At 35.5% G+C, this 20,292-nt stretch overlaps 1 protein-coding gene across 3 annotated transcripts in view; it reads right to left on the bottom strand.

Moving 5' to 3' along the window:
• PSTPIP2 (proline-serine-threonine phosphatase interacting protein 2) overlaps positions 1 to 20,292 on the bottom strand; it is an 80,197-nt gene that overhangs the window by 16,934 nt on the left and 42,971 nt on the right. For 2 of the 3 annotated variants that reach the window (XM_072605229.1, XM_072605231.1), the window contains 2 exons: positions 16,360 to 16,422; positions 1,719 to 1,817 (listed from right to left, as the gene is read on the bottom strand). In XM_072605229.1, coding sequence (XP_072461330.1) covers positions 1,719 to 1,817; positions 16,360 to 16,422 — 162 coding nt within the window. The remainder of the gene's footprint in view (positions 1 to 1,718; positions 1,818 to 16,359; positions 16,423 to 20,292) is intronic. The other variant, XM_072605230.1, reaches the window with a different exon arrangement.

The raw sequence follows: 20,292 nt of genomic DNA, 5'->3' as shown, positions 1-20,292 counted from the left end.
TCTCAATCTGAAGATCATTATTCTTGATGGAAAAAAACCAGAAACAATATAGGAATTGAATAGTTCCATCTTCTCCCTGTTATCTATCATTTTTCCACAAACCTGATGAAGTGAGCTTATGACTTCTGTTCTTGGTTTTTTGCCACCAACAAACTAAAATTTTGTTCTCTTTATCATTCTTCAAAAGCCTCAACTTATTTTGGCCTTTAGCACTCCTAACACGATTCTGACTGGATTGTGCCACTCCTCTGTATTTATCCTTAACTACATCTACACAATCATTTTGTACATTTTCCCAGTCAGAGAACTGACCATGAAATCATATCAATATTTTCTATGAATTTCCAAATCCTATCTGTATTTTCTCCTTTCTAAAACCTCAGTTAAAATTGTGTCCATTTTCCTCATCTATCATGATAATTCAAGGTTACATGGTAATTTTTTGCCAAAGTTCTTTATCATTCTATTTCACAATAAAGTTAATGAATTGTAACCAAACCATGCCCTAACATTGTAAGACTCCAATGACGTGATCTTCCTTCAATTGTCCATTGTAACACTGTTCCTATGCCACCAATTTCCTATATATTATTTCAACAAGGTTTATATTTTTGTGCAACCAATAAATTACTTTAGAGTAAGCCCAAGGGTATGATGATAAATGTTTAACAACTAGCTCTCCAGAAAAGTTGTTTACATGACACACTTTTAGGTTTAATCTCATTATTTCTCAAGTCTAGACAATCAAGAAAACAATAAGGCCCAATTTGTAGCATTTGCTGACTTCTCAGTTGTAAATGCTCACAATGAAAATGTAATTATTGGTTCTCTCCAGTCATTTCATACTAGCTCCAGAATACCCCCTGGTTATGCCCATGCTTCCATGTCAATGTTATTTCTATGTCTCTTTCCTCTTTGATCTTTAGCCTAATGTTCTCTCCATGCTTCCTCCCAGCTCAACCTTCAGGTCTATGGATTTGAGGTCTTTATTTTCTTGCAATACAATGCTATTCTACCACCCCTTGAACTGTTCCTTTTGAAAAAGTTAAACTGTTCCCTTGAAGAGTTCTTGGCCTAAGTTACAAGCCATATTTACTTTCTGGCACTAAAATTCATGTTTCCTTTGTTTATTAGCAATACTGTGCACATTAGTGTACAGTCATCTGAGACTATGAGTACAAGATCAAATCTCCAGGTGATCCATGTGTTGGGTCAGTGCTTAAAATTAGGTGTACTGTTGAGTGATCAGAGTATCTGAAAGTTGTAATCCTACCAATAGCTTCACTTTGAGTCTTAGTTTTATTGTTAGCATCCCAAGGTATTCGCAATGCATGCTCTTCCACTTGTTACTGTCCAAGGTACAAAAGTAGTCCTGTCTTCTCACTGCTAGTAATCTTTATATCCCACATGTTGGAAAATTAAATGGATAATTCATCCTTTCAGATGAAAGCATCATTCACAATAATATTGAAAAGAAATTTATTTTAAAATCATAGTCCTTAAAATAGTCACAAAACAAATCCCAATAATATCATTAGTGTGCTTTGAATAACAATGATCTTGAAAGGAAGATGATATCCATAATTGATAGTAATTATGCTTCTTAGTTGCCTTCAAACAATCTTTTAGACCTAATCTTATTTCTCTTCAGTTTTTAAGCTCATGAGCTATGCTAGTGAAGTAGTTGTGTTAGGTTGAAAGACCGTCTTTTCAGTTACCTTCTCTTGTTGCTTTGGTGTTGCTATATTTGCATTCCGATGCACTGCCTGTTCTGCCTCATCTTTATCTCTGCACTTCTGTTCATAGATCTTCTTTGCCTTTGTTATTCCAAAAGGAAAATTCAGAATGAGATGCACAAGATATGAGACTGACATCATTAGTGCTATATACTCAAAAGAAGATTATAAAATCATAGATTTAATATTAAAATTAAATTAATAATTTGAACGAATTATGATGCAATGAAGACCAAAGTGAGGAACTGGCTCTTTTCCTAATTTTTCACCAACCAGTAGCAGCCACTTCAAAGAAGAAATAGTTCTTATTAAGAGCATATGTAAATCACTCTTAAAAGGAAAAATACATAATTGATTAAAATAAGCATGGAATTTGGTATAGACAAAGAAAATCAGGAAAATTTATCTTATTAGATTCATAGCTGAGAATCACAGTACTAAGATGTAGCACCTATAAAATACATTCCTACATGTAAAAGTGTCCACATTAGTAAGTCTTTGTTAAAGATGAATGTTACAAGTGTTCAATTATGATAACTATACTTTGGTATGTACTGGTCATATCCATTCAAGCATGTTCATGAATTTATGGATTTTAAACTATACTATATACTATGGCATATATAATTTTTTTTACTACTACTAGTAATGAAAAAAATCTACAAATTTCTGTCCTAAGTGAGTCAAAAATTAATTAACTGATCCAAATACTTTAATTAAGACCTGGTCTACTTAAACAAAACAAAATTCAGAACTGAATACTCATCTACTACAAGAGTTATTTAACTGGGATTCATGTACCCATAAAAGGTCTGTTGATTAATTTTAGGAAATACATAAACTTTGAGTGGGGGAAAATTACCTCTTTATTTTCAGCAACCTCTAACTAAATTATTCTGAGAAAAGTTTTATAAGTTTCAACACACTGCCAAAGGGATCCATGAAACAAAAAAGATTAAGAACCTCTAATTTTGTGAACCAAGACAGTGAATGTCTGTAGAGCATTGGACTAAAAGTCCAGAGACCTGGGTTCTAGTTGTGACTTATTGATGAGAATAAAAAGACAATTGAAAAAGAAGTGAAATCAATGTGAAATGAAAATGAAATAAGTGTAACTGGGAAAACAATAAACATAATGACTAAAATAATGTGAATAAAAACAACAAAACAATCAAAATTGAATGCTGTGAATATTTTAATTTTATTTTTTATTTTAATTTTATTATTATTATGAATTTCACAAATATAAACATTTCCTTATATAGATAAGAATTAAGAAAAGGATTATTTATAGAACCATGAATAACTACTATGTACTGCTCGGTTTTTTAAAGTATATATTAAATTTAATATGACAATTCCAATACTACCCTGTTTGTCTCTGTCCCCTTCACAACTTCCTATTTCTTAATTCAATGACATTCTTTTCTTTCTTTTCTTTTTTTAGGGGGAGTATCACAAGCTACTAACTCTTCATTTATCCCTTTAATTTTCCCCATCCATACTTCAGAAGGCAAAAAAAAATCACACATATACACACCTCCAGTTATAAATTAGTATAATTAAACAAAACAAATTTTAAAAATCAGTTATGTATGAAAATATCTGTCTTGTTCTGTCCCTTTAGTTCACCACCTCTGCCAAGAGTTGGGAAACATGATTCATTAGCAGTCTTCTACAGTTGTGATTGGTCATCACGCTGGTCATAGTTCTTAAATCTTTCACAATTTTTTTCCTTTATAATTTTGTAGTCATTGTATAAACTGTTTTCCTAGTTCTACTCATTTTATTCTATAAAACATCACATAAGTCTTCCTAGATTTCTTTGAATCTGTCCTATTTGTTATTCAGAGCAATAATATTCCACTACATTCATATGCCATAATTTTTTCAGCAATAAATATTTTGGTACATGTGGGTCCTTTTCCTGTGTTTTTGATTTATTTAGGACACATACTTAATAGTGGTATCACTTAATCAAAAGGTATATATACAGTTTAACAATTTTAGGGCATAATTCCAAATAGCCTTCCATGTGATTCATTTTCTAGTACATTTGTATAAGTTGCTTAAATTCATACATAAAGGGCCTTTATCAGAGAAATCTGATGCAAAGATTTCCCACCAGTTAATTATTTCCCTTCTAATTCTAAATACATTGATTTTTGTTTGTACAAAAGCTTTTCAATTTTATGTAATCAAAATTACCCATTTTATAGTCTATGATTCTTTCTATCCCCTGTTTAGTCAAGAATTCTTCCCCCTTTCCTCAGATGTGAAAGGTATCTCTCTGTTCTAATTGGTTCATGAAATGATCTGTTATATATAGGTCATGTATCTATTTGGAGCTTATTGTGATATATGCAGTTTGAGATGCTTATCTAAATCTAAATTTTATCCGTTTTTCCAGTTTTTTGTTGTTAACAGTGAATTCTTATTCCAGTAGTTGGAATTCTTGGGTTAACTGAATACTACTCTACTATGCTGGACTATTTTTAGGTCTTATAAAACAAATCTTTCCCACTGATCAACTTGTCTGAATATTTTTTAACCAATACAAAATTTTTAGATCTGGTATTTCTAGATCCCCTCCTTTCCCAATTTTCCCATTACCTTCCTTTCACATTCTTGAATTTTTGTTCCTCTAATGAATTTTGCAATTATTATGTCTGGTTCTTTTTATACTTTGTTATGGACTTGAATTTACTTGCTAATATAGATAGCATCATCATTTTTGTTATATTGGTATAGACCAACCACATACAATATGTCTCCATTTATTTAAGACACGTGCTGCATATCTATAACCAAATGAGCGATAGAGGGCATTATGAGATGTAAAATGAATAATTTTGATTATATTAAATTTAAAAGTTTTTCCACAAACAAAACCAGTGAAATCAACACCAGAAGTAAAACAAAAAGCAGGTAAATGATTTCTGCAGCCAAGTATCTCTGACAAAGGCCTCATTTCTCAAATTACATAGAGAAATGAGTCAAATTTATAAGAATACAAGTCATGCCCCAGTTGATAAATGGTCAAAGGATAGGAACAAGCAGTTTTTAGATGAAAAAAATCAAAGCTAACTATGGTCATATAAAAAATGCTCTAAATCATTATTGATTAGAGAAATGCAAATTAAAACAACTCAGAGGTATCACCTCACACCTATCAAATTCACTAATATGACAGAAAAGGAAAATAATAAATATTGAAGGGAATGTGGGAAAATTGGGACACGAATGCACTGGTGATAGAGTTGTGAATTGATCTAATCTTTTTGAAGAACAATTTGGAACTGTGCTCTAAGGCCAACTGAATTGTGCATACTCTTTGACCCAGCAATACCACTGCTAGGCCTGTAGCCCAAAAAGACCAATGAAAAGAGAAATGGATAAACTTATACAAAAAGATTTATAGCAGCTCTTCTTGTATTAGCCAAGAATGGAAATTGAGGGGACGTCCATTAATTGAGGAATAACTGAACAACTTGTGGTATATGGTTGTAATGCAACATTATTGTGCTATAAGAAACGATGAGCAGGTTGATCTCAGAAAAACCTGGAAAGACATATATGAATTGATGCATAGTGAACTGAGTAGAACCAGGAGAGCACTGTACATAGTAATAGCAGCATTGTGCAATGACCAACTATAAACAACTTAGCTATTTTCAGCAATACGATGATCCAAGACAATTCCAAGAAATTCATGATGAAAAATACTATCCACCTCCAGAAAAAGAACTGGTGCAGTCTGAATGCAGATTGAAGTATACTATTTTCACTTTCTTTATTTTTCTGTGTGTGTTCCTTTTGGTCTGCGTCTTCTTTCACATGACTAAAGTGGAAGTTTTGCATGATTGCATGTGTATAAACTACATCAAATTGCTTAGCATTTTAAAGAGAGGAAAGGGAGGGAAGGAGAAAATTTGGAACTCAACATTTTTTAAAAAAATGAATGCTAAAAAATTGTCTTTACATGTAATTGGAAAAAAAGAAACAAGAATTGTATGAATTGATACAGAGTGAAATGAGTAGACCCAAGAGAACAGTTAATGCAATTATCAGAGTGATATAAAGGAAAATATCTCTGGAAGACTTTGAAGTGTCAACTGTTGGTTAACTTTTTGATCAATAGCTAATTAATCACTTCAGAAGATGGGTGGTGAAACATGCCTCCTGATTCTCAGCAGGAAGGAATGGAGTAAAACTGTAAAATAAAGTCTACGTGTTCAGACTTGGCAAATGTATGGATTTGTTTTGCTTGTTTATTTCGTTCAAGGAAGGGCTTCTATTTGGTTATAGAAGAAGAGGAGAGTGAGTTATCAGGTAGTTCAAAAATGCAAAAAATAAAGAATAGATCACAAATAAAATGTTAAAAAATATGCAAAAGAAAATAAACAAGTTCAGAAGAGGAAACAACTCCTATTTATCTAGTCCTAAAATTTTTAATGGAACTTGATATTTTTCCCTATCTTCACTCCTATTTTGGTCTTCAGTTCCCTCCTAATGATATTCCAATTCACTTTTTAAAAAAGGTTTATTAAGCACCTACTCTCTGCAAGGTACTATGCCAGATGCTGAGCCTCTGCCATTCTAATTTTTGCATACTGCCTTTTTGATCACCTTTGTGGAAAAGATGAAAGCAAAATAATCATGGAATCACAAAATCTAAGAGCAGGAAGGGACCTCAGTGGACATTTAGTCTAACCTGCACCTAATCAAAAAAACTTTCTGTAATATCCTAACATCTCCAGCAACTATTCATTTACCTTCTTCTTGAAGACTTCCAATGACAGAGAATGAACTAGTTCTCCAGGAAACCCATTTCACTTTAAGATAGTCTCAATTTTAAGGAAGTTTTACTTAGATCAAGACTAAATATTGCTTTTCTGCAGCTTCCCGTAAATCTGTCTTCCACCTAACAGCCTTTCATATACTAGAGGCTAGTTTTCATGTTACTTCTATTTGTTTTTCCCTCCAGGCTAAATCTTTTCAGTTCCTTCAACTGATTCTCATAGGGCTCCAATGCTCTCATCATCCTTGTTGCTTTTTTTTCTGCTTGTTTTCCATCTTTCCTCTGTTTGTATCTTTTTAAAAATACGGTGCCTAGAACTGAACATAGTGTGCCAGATATGGACTGACCAGGGCCAATTACGGCAGAACCATTGCTTTGTTCTTGATACTATGTCTCTCAATAAAGCCTAAGATGTCATTAGCTTTTCTGGCTGCCATGTCACACTCATATTAAACTCGGAAGTCTGTATTATAAAACAGAAGCATCAAAGCCATTTGGTCATCATTAAAAAACAGAAATGCAAATCAATGGAATGGATTAGATAAAGAAGAATCACAAACAATGGAACTAAGTATTCCCATATTCAAGAAACCAAAAAGCATAAATTACCTAGAGAAGGAGTCCCTATTTGATAAAAACTTCTGGGAAAATTGGGATACAGTCTGGCAAAAATTAGACTTAAGGCCAACATCTTACCCCATATTCCACAGCAAATCCAAAATGGATATAAGATCTGAATATTAAATATAACTACCATAAAAAAATTAGAAGAGAAACTCATCATATACCTTTCATTGCTATGGGTGGGAGAGGAATTCTTAATCAAACAAGGAATGGATGCAATTATAAAAGATAATATGGGAAACTTGATTATATACAATTGAAAACCTTCTGTACAAATAAAATTAATTCATGTAGGATAGGAAGGGAAGCAGGTAACTAGGAAAAAGGTCTTTACGTTGAATATCTCTGATACGAGTTTGGTGTCCAAGATATGGAGACTACTAACAGAAATATCTAAGACTGAAATACACAATATAAATGTAAACATAATTTAAAAAAAAACATTTCCCAACATACAAATGGTCCAACGATGTGAATATACAGTTCTCAAATGAAGAATTGCAAAATACTGATAACTATATGAAGGAATGCTACAAAACTCTAAGAATCAGAGAAAAGCGAATCAAAACAGCCCTGAAATTTCACCTTATACTCTGCCAATTGACAAAAATGATAAAAAATGAGAATTATCAATGCTGGAGGGGGTGGGGAAAGATAGGCAAATTAATGCATTGTTGCTAGTGGTGTGAATTAGTATAACCATTCTGAATAGCAATTCGAATTATGCAAATAAAGTGGCTAAAATGCCCAGATCTTTTAACCACTAGATTCCACTGCTAGGTATATATACAGTCACTGACAAAAAGAAAAGCTCAGGGTACACCAAAATATTTCTAGCAGCACTTTTTTTGTACTAGCAAAGAACTTAAAAACAAAGTAGATGCTCTTAGATTGAGGAATGGCTAAACAAATTGTGGTACATGAATGTTGTGGAATAGTACTGTACCATAAGAAATAACGATATAATGAATACAGAGAAACATGAAAAGACATGAACTGTTGAAAAGCAAAGTAAGCAGAACCAAGAAAACAATTTACTCAATAACTACAAGGTAAATAAAAAATTAGCAGGCACAAAATAGTTGACAGTTAATGGTACAAAGTTATAAAGAACATATCTTCAAAAAAGAGATGAGAAGATACCTCATTCCAATCCTTTTCAGAAATTGAGGGGTCCACAGGAGTGAAATATTTCATATGATGTCAAGGTGTTTTATAAATTGATTGGTTTTCTTGAAATTTTAGTTCTTTGCTTCCTTTTATAAAAAACAAATTCTTCATTACTAAGATATGGCTCTTTGGAAGAGGGAGGGATATGGGGAAATCTAGGTGATGTAAAAAATGTCAAAAGAATCTACTGTTCAAAAAAGCTTACACTGTCACTAAAACACCCAGATCTTTTTCACAAGTACTGTTATCCAACTGCACTTTCTTCATTCTATATTTTTCAAGCATAGGATATTGACCTGAGCATAGACTTCTTTATTATGTCCAATAAATTTCATCTTATTAGATTCAGTCCAAAACACTATCTACTGAGATGTTTAAAAACAAAAAAAGCAAACAAATCCTGTCATCTATCTATCTAATTTTCCAAGCTTTATGATGTTTGCAATTTTGACAAGTATTTCAATTATAACTTAATCTAAGTCATTGGTAAAAATGTGCAACAGCTTAGGGTCAAAGAGATCCCTCAGGCTTCCATCTGAGTAGCATCAGCTTGTCAATGAGTGTTCTTTAGGTATGGTCATTCAACTAGCTCCAAATATGCCTGACTATCCTATCATCTAGTACCTAACTTGCTATAGGCAAGACATGAAATACTTTGTCAAATGCTGTGCTGAAATGGAAACATTCTTTTATCTACATCATACCCTTAATAGATGCATATGGTTATTCTGTCATAAAAGGAAATAAGGTTAGTCTGACATGTCTTGCTTTTGATGAAGCCATGTGCTGTAAACTTACTGATTATCGTGTATTTGGATGCACAAACAAGAATAGAGTTTTTAAAAAAGGGTTTTATATAAAATCATGAAAATTTACTTATAATTTGATTTTAATTTATACATTAATAATAATTGCTAGCATACATGTGCCACTTTAAGGTTTACAAAGTACTTTCCATATTTCATTTGGTCTTTATAACCCTCCTGTGAGGAAGGTACTATCATTACACTCGTTTTACAGATGAGAAAATTGAGAAAGATAGATCAAATAGAGGCAAGATTGAAATTCAGGCCTTCTGGCCCTTAAGTCTAGCGTTTGATCCACTAAGATAAATAGTAAAATTGTTCCATTTCTGTGTCTCGTTCTGAATTCCTTTTGCTCCCTGTGTACTTTTCCAGATTTCATTGCTGTTCATCATTATGATGAATTTGATGAATGTTGTCATTTTATATATCGTTGCTTTGATTTTTGCTTTCATCACTTTTATCACTTCATATAAATTTGTTCATATTTCTTTATATCCTTAAGTTTATCATTTCTCCTGACACCATAATCTTCTAATGATAGTGAATATGTCTAACCCCAATATTCTCTCAGTGATGCTACACATTTGTGGATTATAAAATACCATGATCTCAGAATAATCACTAATTAGAGGATAAAGAAGTGAATGGAAAGATAAATGGTGGGTACAGGCAGCCTTTCAGTGTATTACCCACAGTGCCTTGTGCACCAGAACGGATGTGATGTAATGGAAAGAGTAATGGAGTTGGATTTATAAGACCTGCATTTGAATCAGATGCTAACTAGCTATCTGACCACAAAGAGATCACTTAACTTCTTCGGGGCATTGGTTTCATGATCTATATACTGAGGATGATCATACTTACTACCCAGCTCTCAGGGCTGTTGTGAGGAAAGAACTTTGCAAACCTTAAAGTACTATATAATGTGAGTTCTTACAATGTCCCCTAACTTTGTACAGAATATGCACAGTTATTCTCTGCCTTCCTGACAAGAGACTCCAGTCAGAGGTTGTCTTCTCTTTTAAAAGGTTCTCAACACGTCCAGTTCATCTACCAATTACAGGACTTTCACAGCCTCCAGAGTGCCTACATGGTCCCATTGACAGCCAGCAGAAAATATCTGCACATGCTTTGTACAAAGGCACCCTACCATTAAAAAAAACAATCAAGGAGGCAGATGACCAGGAAAGGTTGATTAGTCCCATAGTAACAGTGAACAAGCTGAGTGTAACATTGGCATCCTCAAAATATTGAAGGTTCTAGGAAAAGGCATCTGGTGTGCTGGCTGTTTATACAGGGATCGTAGCATCCTTTCAATTACATTTTCCTTTTGTAAGTTATATTTTTCTAAGGAAGTTGATGTCAGCATATGAGATGATCTGACATCATCTTCTCAATTTTCTGAGTGGGAGGCTGGGAGCCAAAGAATTTTAAATTCTCCAAAATGAATATAATCTTTTCATGTTAGAAGAAGTTCTAACACAAATATTACCAATAATTATCCATCTCAGTTAGGGGGAGGTCTTTAGTTGTATGCTACAGAGCTCTCAGTCCTCTCTGCTCCAACATTTTTTTTTGTCAAGATCTTAGATGTACAACAAGAAAGCATGCTTTTCCAATACGTGGAAGGCACAATAATATTCCATTTGTTGGAAGAAGTATTTGTCAAGTGCCTGCTGTATACTGAGTACTTTGCTAAGCACTTTTTACATATATTACCTTAATTGGTCATGGTTAGTACCAGAACTCTCCTAATAATATTATGTCTGTATGTCATGGAATAATCCTCCCATTCCTTAACTTCTCCAAAATTGTGAGGGTTAACTGATACATTAAGAGACTCAATCAATATCTTAAAGGTTTGCAGTGGGTTAGAACAATGAGTCAGATTTGCAATATTAAAATACATTAGGGATAAACATAAAGTTTTACATTTAGGTTGAAAAAAATAAGTTCCCAGGTACATAAATGGAGACCTATTTGAACAGCAGTTAATGTGAAAATGATCTGGGAATTTTAGTTGAACACAAGCCTTCACATGAGTACAAAAGAGCTACTAAAAAGTCAATTTTGCCTTCTATTCCATTGTTCAAAATATATCATCCTTATCAAAGGAAATAAAGGTTCCACAGTAGAATGATAATTGGTCAGACCACATATGGCAGATTGCATCCAGCTATGGAGATTATATTTTAAGAAGATTACTAGGAAAACCTGGCCATCTCCAGAGAAGAATAATCTAGACAGTGAAGAGCATAAAAACTGAGATATTTAAGGGATAGATGAATGATTCATGGGTGTTTAGCCTGGAATAAAAAAAAGCTTGTGTGATCATGAAATGCTTCCTCTTTTCTACTCTTAAAAACATAGTTTTTATTTTTACTTTCAATGCAAATACATCTACTCACATATATGAACAAGAGCATAAGAAAAGAACATTTTAAAATAAACAGGTAAGTAGAAATCAGTAAATTAAAAAACTGCATGACTATAAATGATTCCATATGTGTCTGTAGATTTCTTTATTTACTGATTGTTAACCTCACAAAAATGCTTCTATTGACTTTTATTTTATTTTATTTGTATTTAAATTTATTTATTTAGGTTTTCAACATTCATTTCCACAAAATTTTGGGTTCCAAATTTTCTCCCCATTTCTTCCCTCTCCCCACCCCACAACACCGAGCATTCTAATTACCCCTATCACCAATCTGTCCTCCCTTCTAACATCCCTCCCTTCTGTTATCCCCATCTTCTCTTTTGTCCTGAAGGGCAAGATAAATTTCTATACCCCATTACCTGTATTTCTTATTTCCTAGTAGCAAGAACAATACTCGACAGTTGTTCCTAAAACTTTGACTTCCAACTTCTCTTCATCCGTCCTTCCCCACCCATTCCCTTTGGGAAGGCAAGCAATTCAATACAGGCCATATCTGTGTAGTTTTGCAAATAACTTCCATAATAATTGTGTTGTGTAAGACTAACCATATTTCCCTCCATCCTATCCTGCCCCCCGTTTCTTCTATTCTCTCTTTTGATCCTATCCCTCCCCAAGAGTGCTCCCTCCTCCCACTCCCCTCCCTTCCATCATCCCCCCCCACCCTGCTGATCCCCTTCTCCCCCACTATCCTGTATTGTAAGATAGGTTTTCATACCAAAATGAGTGTGCATTTTATTCCTTTCTTTAGTCGAATGTGATGAGAGTAAGCTTCATGTTTTTTCTCTCATCTCCCCCCTTTTTCCCTCCACTGAAAAGTCTTTTATTTGCCTCTTTTATGAGAGATAATTTGCCCCATTCCATTTCTCCCTTTCTCCCCCTAATATATTTCTCTCTCACTGCTTAATTTCATTATTTTAAGATATGATCCCATCCTATTCAATTCACTCTGTGCTGTGTGTGTGTGTGTGTGTGTGTGTGTATAATCCCACCAACTACCCAGTTACTGAAAAAAGTTTCAAGAGTTACAAATATTGTCTTTCCATGTAGGAATGTAAATAGTTCAACTTTAGTAAGTCCCTTATGACTTCTCTTTGCTGTTTACCTTTTCATGCTTCTCTTCATTCTTGTGTTTGAAAGTCAAATTTTCTTTTCAGCTCTGGTCTTTTCATCAAGAATGCTTGAAAGTCCTCTATTTCATTGAAAGACCATTTTTTCCCCTGAAGTATTATACTCAGTTTTGCTGGGTAGGTGATTCTTGGTTTTAGTCCTAGTTCCTTTGACTTCTGGAATATCCTATTCCACGCCCTTCGATCCCTTAATGTAGAAGCTGCTAGATCTTGTGTTATCCTGATTGTATTTCCACAATACTTGAATTGTTTCTTTCTAGCTGCTTGCAATAGTTTCTCCTTGACCTGGGAACTCTGGAATTTGGCCACAATGTTCCTAGGAGTTTCTGTTTTTGGATCTTTTTCAGGAAGTGATCGGTGGATTCTTTCAATATTTATTTTGTCCCCTGGTTCTAGAATGTCAGGGCAGTTTTCCTTGATCATTTCATGAAAGATGATGCCTAGGCTCTTTTTTTGATCAAGGCTTTCAAGTAGTCCCATAATTTTTAAATTGTCTCTCCTGGATCTATTTTCCAAGTCAGTTGTTTTTCCAATGAGATATTTCACATTATGTCCCACTTTTTCATTCTTTTAGTTTTGCTTTGTGATTTCTTGGTTTCTCATGAAGTTATTTGTTCCATTCTAATTTTGAAAGAACTGTTTTCTTCAGTGAGCTTTTGAACCTCCTTTTCCATTTGGCTAATTCTACTTTTGAAAGCATTCTTCTCCTCATTGGCTTTTTGAACCTCTTTTGTCAATTGAGTTAGCCTATTTTTAAAGGTGTTATTTTCTTCAGCATTTTTTTGTGTCTCCTTTAGTAAGGTGTTGACCCACTTTTCATGCTTTTCTTGCATCTCTCTCATTTCTCTTCCCAATTTTTCCTCCACCTCTTTTACTTGATTTTCAAAATCCTTTTTGAGTTCTTCTATGGCCTGATCCCATTGAATATTTATTTTGGATGTTTGGGATACAGAAGCCTTGACTTTTATGTCTTTTCCTGATCGTTAGCATTGTTCTTCCTCATCTGAAAGGATGGGAGAAGATATCTATTCACCAAGAAAGTAACCCTCCATAGTCTTATTTTTTTTCCCTTTTGTGGGCATTTTTCCCAACCAGTTACTTGATTTTTGGGTCCTTTGTCAAGAGTAGGGTATACTCTGGGAATCTGTAAGATCTCAGTTCCTCCAAGGTGGCACAATCAAGCATGTACAGGTCTGGACTCAGAGAGGGATTTTTGTGCCCAGAATCTTAGCAGTTACCTTTCCACAGCCACCTGGCCTCCAGTTCCACCAAGTCAGCACTGGGGGCTGATTTTCAGATAAGCTAGATGGGCAGGGCTGCCATTCAGTGCAAGACAAAGACCAACTCCCCCAGGGTCTCCACACAGGGCCAAGGCAAGACTCAGCTCTTCAATGCCCCCAGGGGTTTTTATGCTCTAATAATGGTCCGGCTGCTGCACCTGCTGATGTGGCTGCCTGCCTATGTGACCTCTGCAGTGGCTCTCTAAGGCTGGAGCTATGGAAGGCCCTTCTCCCTTCCGGGCCAGCTGAAAAAACCCTGTCACTGACCTTTGGCACCTGTGGGTTGAGGGATCTTCAAACCTGCTGCTGCTGGGACTGGCGATTCCACGACTGGAGATTCTGCCCCCAAGGGCTGTTCGTGAGCTGCACCAGGCAGCCAAGGCTGGGCTGGGCTCTGCTCGTGTCCAGTACAACAGACATTTCCCATGGGCCTTTCAGGTCACCCTAGGCTGGAAATCTCCTCCACTCTGTTGTTCTCCACTTCTGCTGCTCCAGAATTTGTTGAGAGTCCCTCTCTACAGGTATTTTATGGGCTGTGTGGGGAGACCCTGCATATGTGTGTCTTCCTACTCAGCCATCTATTGACTTTTATTTTAAAAGTTACAATAATTTTAAATTTAGGCATTTTGTTGATGCCTTTTTTCTTTATATCACAGACATTTCTGAAAAAAACCTCAACACTCTCCCTATAATTGAACCTCTTCTTGTAATGAAGAGCAGTTAAGCAAAACCTACAATATAGTAATTGCACATGAAAACCATCTTCAAGTACTGATGGGATGCCATAGTGTCACCTAATCTGAGATCTAGAAAGGGCATTAGTCACCATCTCATCCAATCCATACCAAAAAGGAATCCCCACTAAACAGACCTGGTAGCCTCTACTTGAAGACTTCTGAAAAGTGGCAAACCACAAGTTCCCTTGGTAGCCCTTGCCACTCGTGCACAGTTCCTCCTATTAGAAGGCTTTTCCCATCATCAATCCTCTATTTCCCTCTTTGAGACTTCCCACCATGTTTTTGTCATACAAAAGACAGAGGATAGGATTATTTTCTGTTGCTTCAGACGACAGAAGTAGGATTAATGTATGGGTTACATAAAATTACATGGTGACTAATATAAGGAAAAATTTGCTGAAAGCTAAAGCTCTCCAGTGGTAGAATGAGCTATTTTTAAGGCAATTAACTCCCAGAAATAAAAAAAAAAAATGTTCAAATAGAGGCCAGATTATTCTGGAATAAATTCCTGTACTAAGTGAGATGTTGGACTTGATCACCTGAAAGATCTCTTCCACCTCTAAGATTTTATAATTCTAAGCCTAGCTGATCTCTGTAGGCACAGAAACATGGAATTTTGAACCTGGAAGACCCTGAATATTGCCTTTCTAGGTATATGCTATATGAACTGAAGCAGTATAGATATACTCATAAAATTTTAGAGGTAGAAGAAATAGGTAAAGAAGATCCAGGTAAGTCAAAAACCAAAGTGAATTTCTTCAGATATTTTGAACCATCATCTAAACTACCCCGAAGTAGTTCAAAAAGTTTGGGTTGGGACAGGGCTGGGGGGGGGGGGGGGTTGGGGGGAGAGAGGGGAGGCCATCTCTTAGAGCCATTAGTCTCTTTTGAGACAGGATGTCTATTCTACACACGTCCCCTCCTACTTCTGCCGTTGTCTATCTGTAACCTCTCTGTATGGGAACCTCTGTCTCCCAATGCTGGCATATCCAGATCTTTTGTGTTAGCCAATTTTTAGTGTCTCCCTATCTGTGATATCAAGGATGAAAAACATACAAGGTCAGATGCTGAGGGCTGGAACAGAACTGAGAGGTCATCAGGTCCAACCTCCTCTATCTACAGAGGAAAAAAAGGAAGCCCAGAGAGCCTCAGTGACTTTCCCAGGGTCACATGACTAGCTAGTGACAAAATCAAGACTAGAAGCCAAGTTCCAGCTCTTTTTACCAGATCCATCTAATATCTAACGATATGAATACTTTTACTAATTTTAAAATTTTAGTTCAAATGGAAAACAAGCTCAAAAGAAAACGTTTCTAGACATGTCACAGGATTTAAAAAACAACAATAATTTTGAGGTGGGATGAGTGACTATACTTGTGATTTCATTGATTGACATCCCATCAGGAAACAATTCTCATGCAGATATCTCTTTTCCAATTTATGAGTCTTAGAGAATCAGATGCCAGGGCATTGAAAAGTTATGTGTTTTTCTTAAGGTCACCCAGTTACTATGTATAAGAGGTAGAACATAAACCCAGGTCTTCCTGACTCAAAGGCAAGGTCTCTATTTACAACAAAAAGCTCTCTCTCATGTCAAGATTAGTCATCTTTAAAAGACAAAAACAAAAGATTACTCACTTCCATAGTTTTCTTATACTGTATTTGTTTTTGTTTGTGCATGTTATCCATCAAAACTTCTATCTGTAGAAAGAATAGAAAAACCACAATTAATCATCACAAAATTAATAATAATAATTGATAAACACAAGTCACAAAATCACAAAAATAATAATTACAATAGAAAAAAAGACTGAAATTTCTACAACACAAAAGTACCTTGCCCTTCTCCACTTCCACGAATAAAAAAAAAACACTTTACAAACCATCTTGTTAATTCCAACCCTGCTCCTTTGTATTCCTAAAATATTAGGACTAGAAAGAACTTTAGGACATCACCCAGTCCTCCCCTGTATTCATAGGTGATGCCACATTTAAATCTTCCCAACTAAATATTTTTCTTATAACTAAAGATTTACAGGAAAGGAAATTCTGTAAATGTGCGGCATGCTTCCATCCAATTTCTGACAAAAATGCATCCTTTCCCCCAATGTTCCTATGTCTCCTGATGACACTACCCAGCTCCCAGCTACCCAGATTTAAAATCTCTGAATCCTCTTTGACTCTTCCTCCTCTCTCACACCCAATGAGCTCCAAGTCCTGCAGGTTCTGCTGTCACAAAGATATCTTGGGTCCTTCCTCTCCTCACAATTCATGCTGCCAGTTGGTTCCCATCTCCTCTCACTTCTTCTATCATCATAACCTACATACTAAATTGGAAAGAAGGTTGATTTCAGACTTTAGACTTCTTTTATTTTATAATAAACTTATTTATTTAGAAAAAAACCTTCAAGGAAGGAAGAACTTGGGTTTGAATTTCTGCTCTCCCACTTTTCCCCAGCATGACTTTGGCCAAGTGATTTAATCTTTCTAGGCCTCAGTTTCCTCAATTCTAAAATGAGGAAGTTAAACTACATGACCTTCCAGACTGAAAATTTACAATCCTATGGTCCTAGGAACTGATATTCCAGCTACTCCTCCTTCCTCTTCTCAATGGTGCTTTCATAGGTCTGATTATGCCAGTCTATTATTTGAGAACCATCAGTGGCTCCTTATTGCCTATAGCATAAAATATAAACTCCTTAGCTTGACATTTAAGATTCTTCACAATCTAACATTCTTGACCTTTTCTTATCCCACTCCCTTTCAGTTAACCACTCAACTGATAAGCATTTATCACCAGGGTACAGAGACAAAAAGTTCCTGTGGTCAGGAGGCTTACAATCTATTGGGGGAAACAACGCATACCTGTAACAATAAATACACAGTACTTTAAGGTTTGCAAATCTATTCACCTATATTATTTCACTGTGCCACCCCTGTAAGGTAAATGCTATTATTATCCCCATTTTACAGATCAAGAAATTGAAGCTGAGAGAGGTCAACTGACTAGCCCAGAATCACACAACTCCAAAGGATCTGAATCAGAATTTGAACTCGATGTGTCTTTATGGCTCCAACTAAGCATATATGGGTGTGTGTGTGTGTGTGTGTGTGTGTGTGTGTGTACATACACATATATACACACACACACACACACACATGCATTGATTTCAAAGGGAGGAGGCACTAGCCTCACAGGGATAAAGAAAGACCTAATAAAAAAAAGAGGCACTTGAGCCAGTCTTTGGAGCAAGCTAGGGATTCTAATATTTAGAGGTGAGGAGGGAGGGCATTCCAGGCATGGGGGACAGCCTGTGCAAAGGCATGGAGATAGGAGATGGAAATCTATGTATAGAAACAGCAAGAAGACCAGTTTATTTGCATCACTGAATGTATAAAAAGAATTCATATGCAATATATTTGATTGAAACTAGATTGTGAAGAACATTAAATGTCAAACAAGAGTCTGGTTTTAATCTAAGAAGCAATAGGGGGCCCTAGAAATTTTGTTCTTTTTTATTAAAAAAAAAATTTGAACTTACATACACACACACACACACATACACAAACACACACACAAGAACATTTTCATATACCACAGACACAGAAAGAGAATTCTATATGAAATCATGTGTAATGACTCCAGGGTACTCCCCAATCTGATAAACGAGAAGTTCTAAGTCAACTTGTCAGAAAGAGATCAATGGTAACAGGGCAAGTGGGGATTGGATTGTCAACTTAGCAGCTAATTCCCCAAGTGCTCTCCCTCCCCACCCCCACTAGCATGAATCAAGACCAGTCATCACACACAAGCTTCCTTCCTCCAATGCCTAGTCCTGCTCAACCTAGATAAAAGTCCTATAAAAAAGCCCACCAGACTGATTTACTGGTTTGGAGGAATACCATTCTTTCTGGAACCCAAATGGGATAAGCTCAATTCCACCCAGATTCCAATAGACCTGACTTATTTCCATCATCATCTACCTTTTAATATTACATATCTTCAATAATTCAGGCCTTCCATACTGTCCTGTGTGTTTGATGTGTCCTTTAGTATATCCTAATGGGGCCATCTCTAGTCATCCTGATGAATATCTGATCACTGGACCCAGATGGCTCAGGAGGAGAAAGTGAGGTTGGTGATCCTGCACAGCTCTCCCTCACTCAAAACAAAGTCAAGTGCAAGTCATGTCATCATTTCTCTGATGTCATGGTCTTCTTCGAACATGAAGGATGAACACAGAGAACATTTCCTGAAACTTCCTAAACTTCTGTCAAAATACTGTGAATCTTGGAGGGAGGGGAGGTTGTATACATCATGGGTTTTTTTTTAAGTAAACAATGAAATCTACAAATTTCAAAACTACACTGCTTTTCTTTGCTTCCTTCTGAACTTGTTTCTGTGCATTTTAAAAACTGTTACAATAGCCCTCTTTTTTGACATCACCATTGTTATCCTCTCAATACTAACCAAACATTAACATTAATATCCTCCCCTCAACATTAATCAAATGAAAGAAAGAAAGAAAAAAAAACCAACTTGAATCAAATAGGTCTAGACAAGGAAAAGGAAACCTCACAGTGGCTATGTTCAAAACCACATCTCTTTCTATACTTTGTGTCTATCACTTCTCTTCCAGGAGGTTTTATGCTCTGTAGATACATTTGGTATAATGATTAGAGTTCTTAAATCTTTCAAAGTTGCTTTCCTGAACAATGCTGTTGTCTTTGTATAAATTGTTCTCTTAGTTCTTCTCACTTAACTCTGCATTTTTTCATTCTACCCAAGATTCCGTGAAATCATGTCTCATTTCTAATGACACTATAACATTCTATTACATTTATGTGCCACAATTTATTCAGCCATTCTCTGGTTGTCTAAGAGACAACCTAAGGCACCTCCATAGATCTAGCTCTTTGCTTATATCTTTTCTTTCCCTCCTTTAAATCACCCCTTTAGAAACAAAGAGTTTGATTTACTTATGATTATTCCTTCCCTGGTATTATCCCAGCTCTTAAACGCCCCTCTTCCTATCGCTACTTGTTTCCACATTGAGTTGTATGTATTTCTGCCCCAAACTTTGTCCATTTCTGATGAGTAAGGTTTATCTAATATCACTTCCCATCTCCTTCTCCATGCTTGCATATTACTCATTTCAGAAACCTTTATTATGAGAAGTAGCAATTTCCACCCTCGTCTTCCTTTTCCCTACAATAGTATATTCTTCCTTTTACCCTCCCTTCTCTTTCCCCTGTTAAAACCCTCAGAATAGAACGAATACTCCTCAGGACCTTGGTTTTTCTTACTTAAATACTCAATAAATATCCTTTGAAACGTTAAATTTCTGAAAAGACATTCATTTCTTCTCCTCCTATTAGAATGTTATCATTACATCACTATACAGCTCCTTCCAGTTACTCAAACAAAGTTATCTTTCAAGGTTTCTCTGGAATCTTGTGTTTATATTCCCTACTTCCTATTCAGCTATAATATTTTCATCAGAAATATCTGAAAGTTCTCTATTTCATTAAAAATCCATTTTCTCCCTGCAAGGATTATACTTCACACTG

This window comes from Notamacropus eugenii, chromosome 4 (genome assembly GCF_028372415.1).
Source record: "Notamacropus eugenii isolate mMacEug1 chromosome 4, mMacEug1.pri_v2, whole genome shotgun sequence".
Lineage (NCBI taxonomy): Eukaryota > Metazoa > Chordata > Mammalia > Diprotodontia > Macropodidae > Notamacropus > Notamacropus eugenii.
The sequence above is the reverse complement of the archived record's forward strand: the minus strand, read 5'-3'. Positions and strand labels throughout refer to the sequence as shown.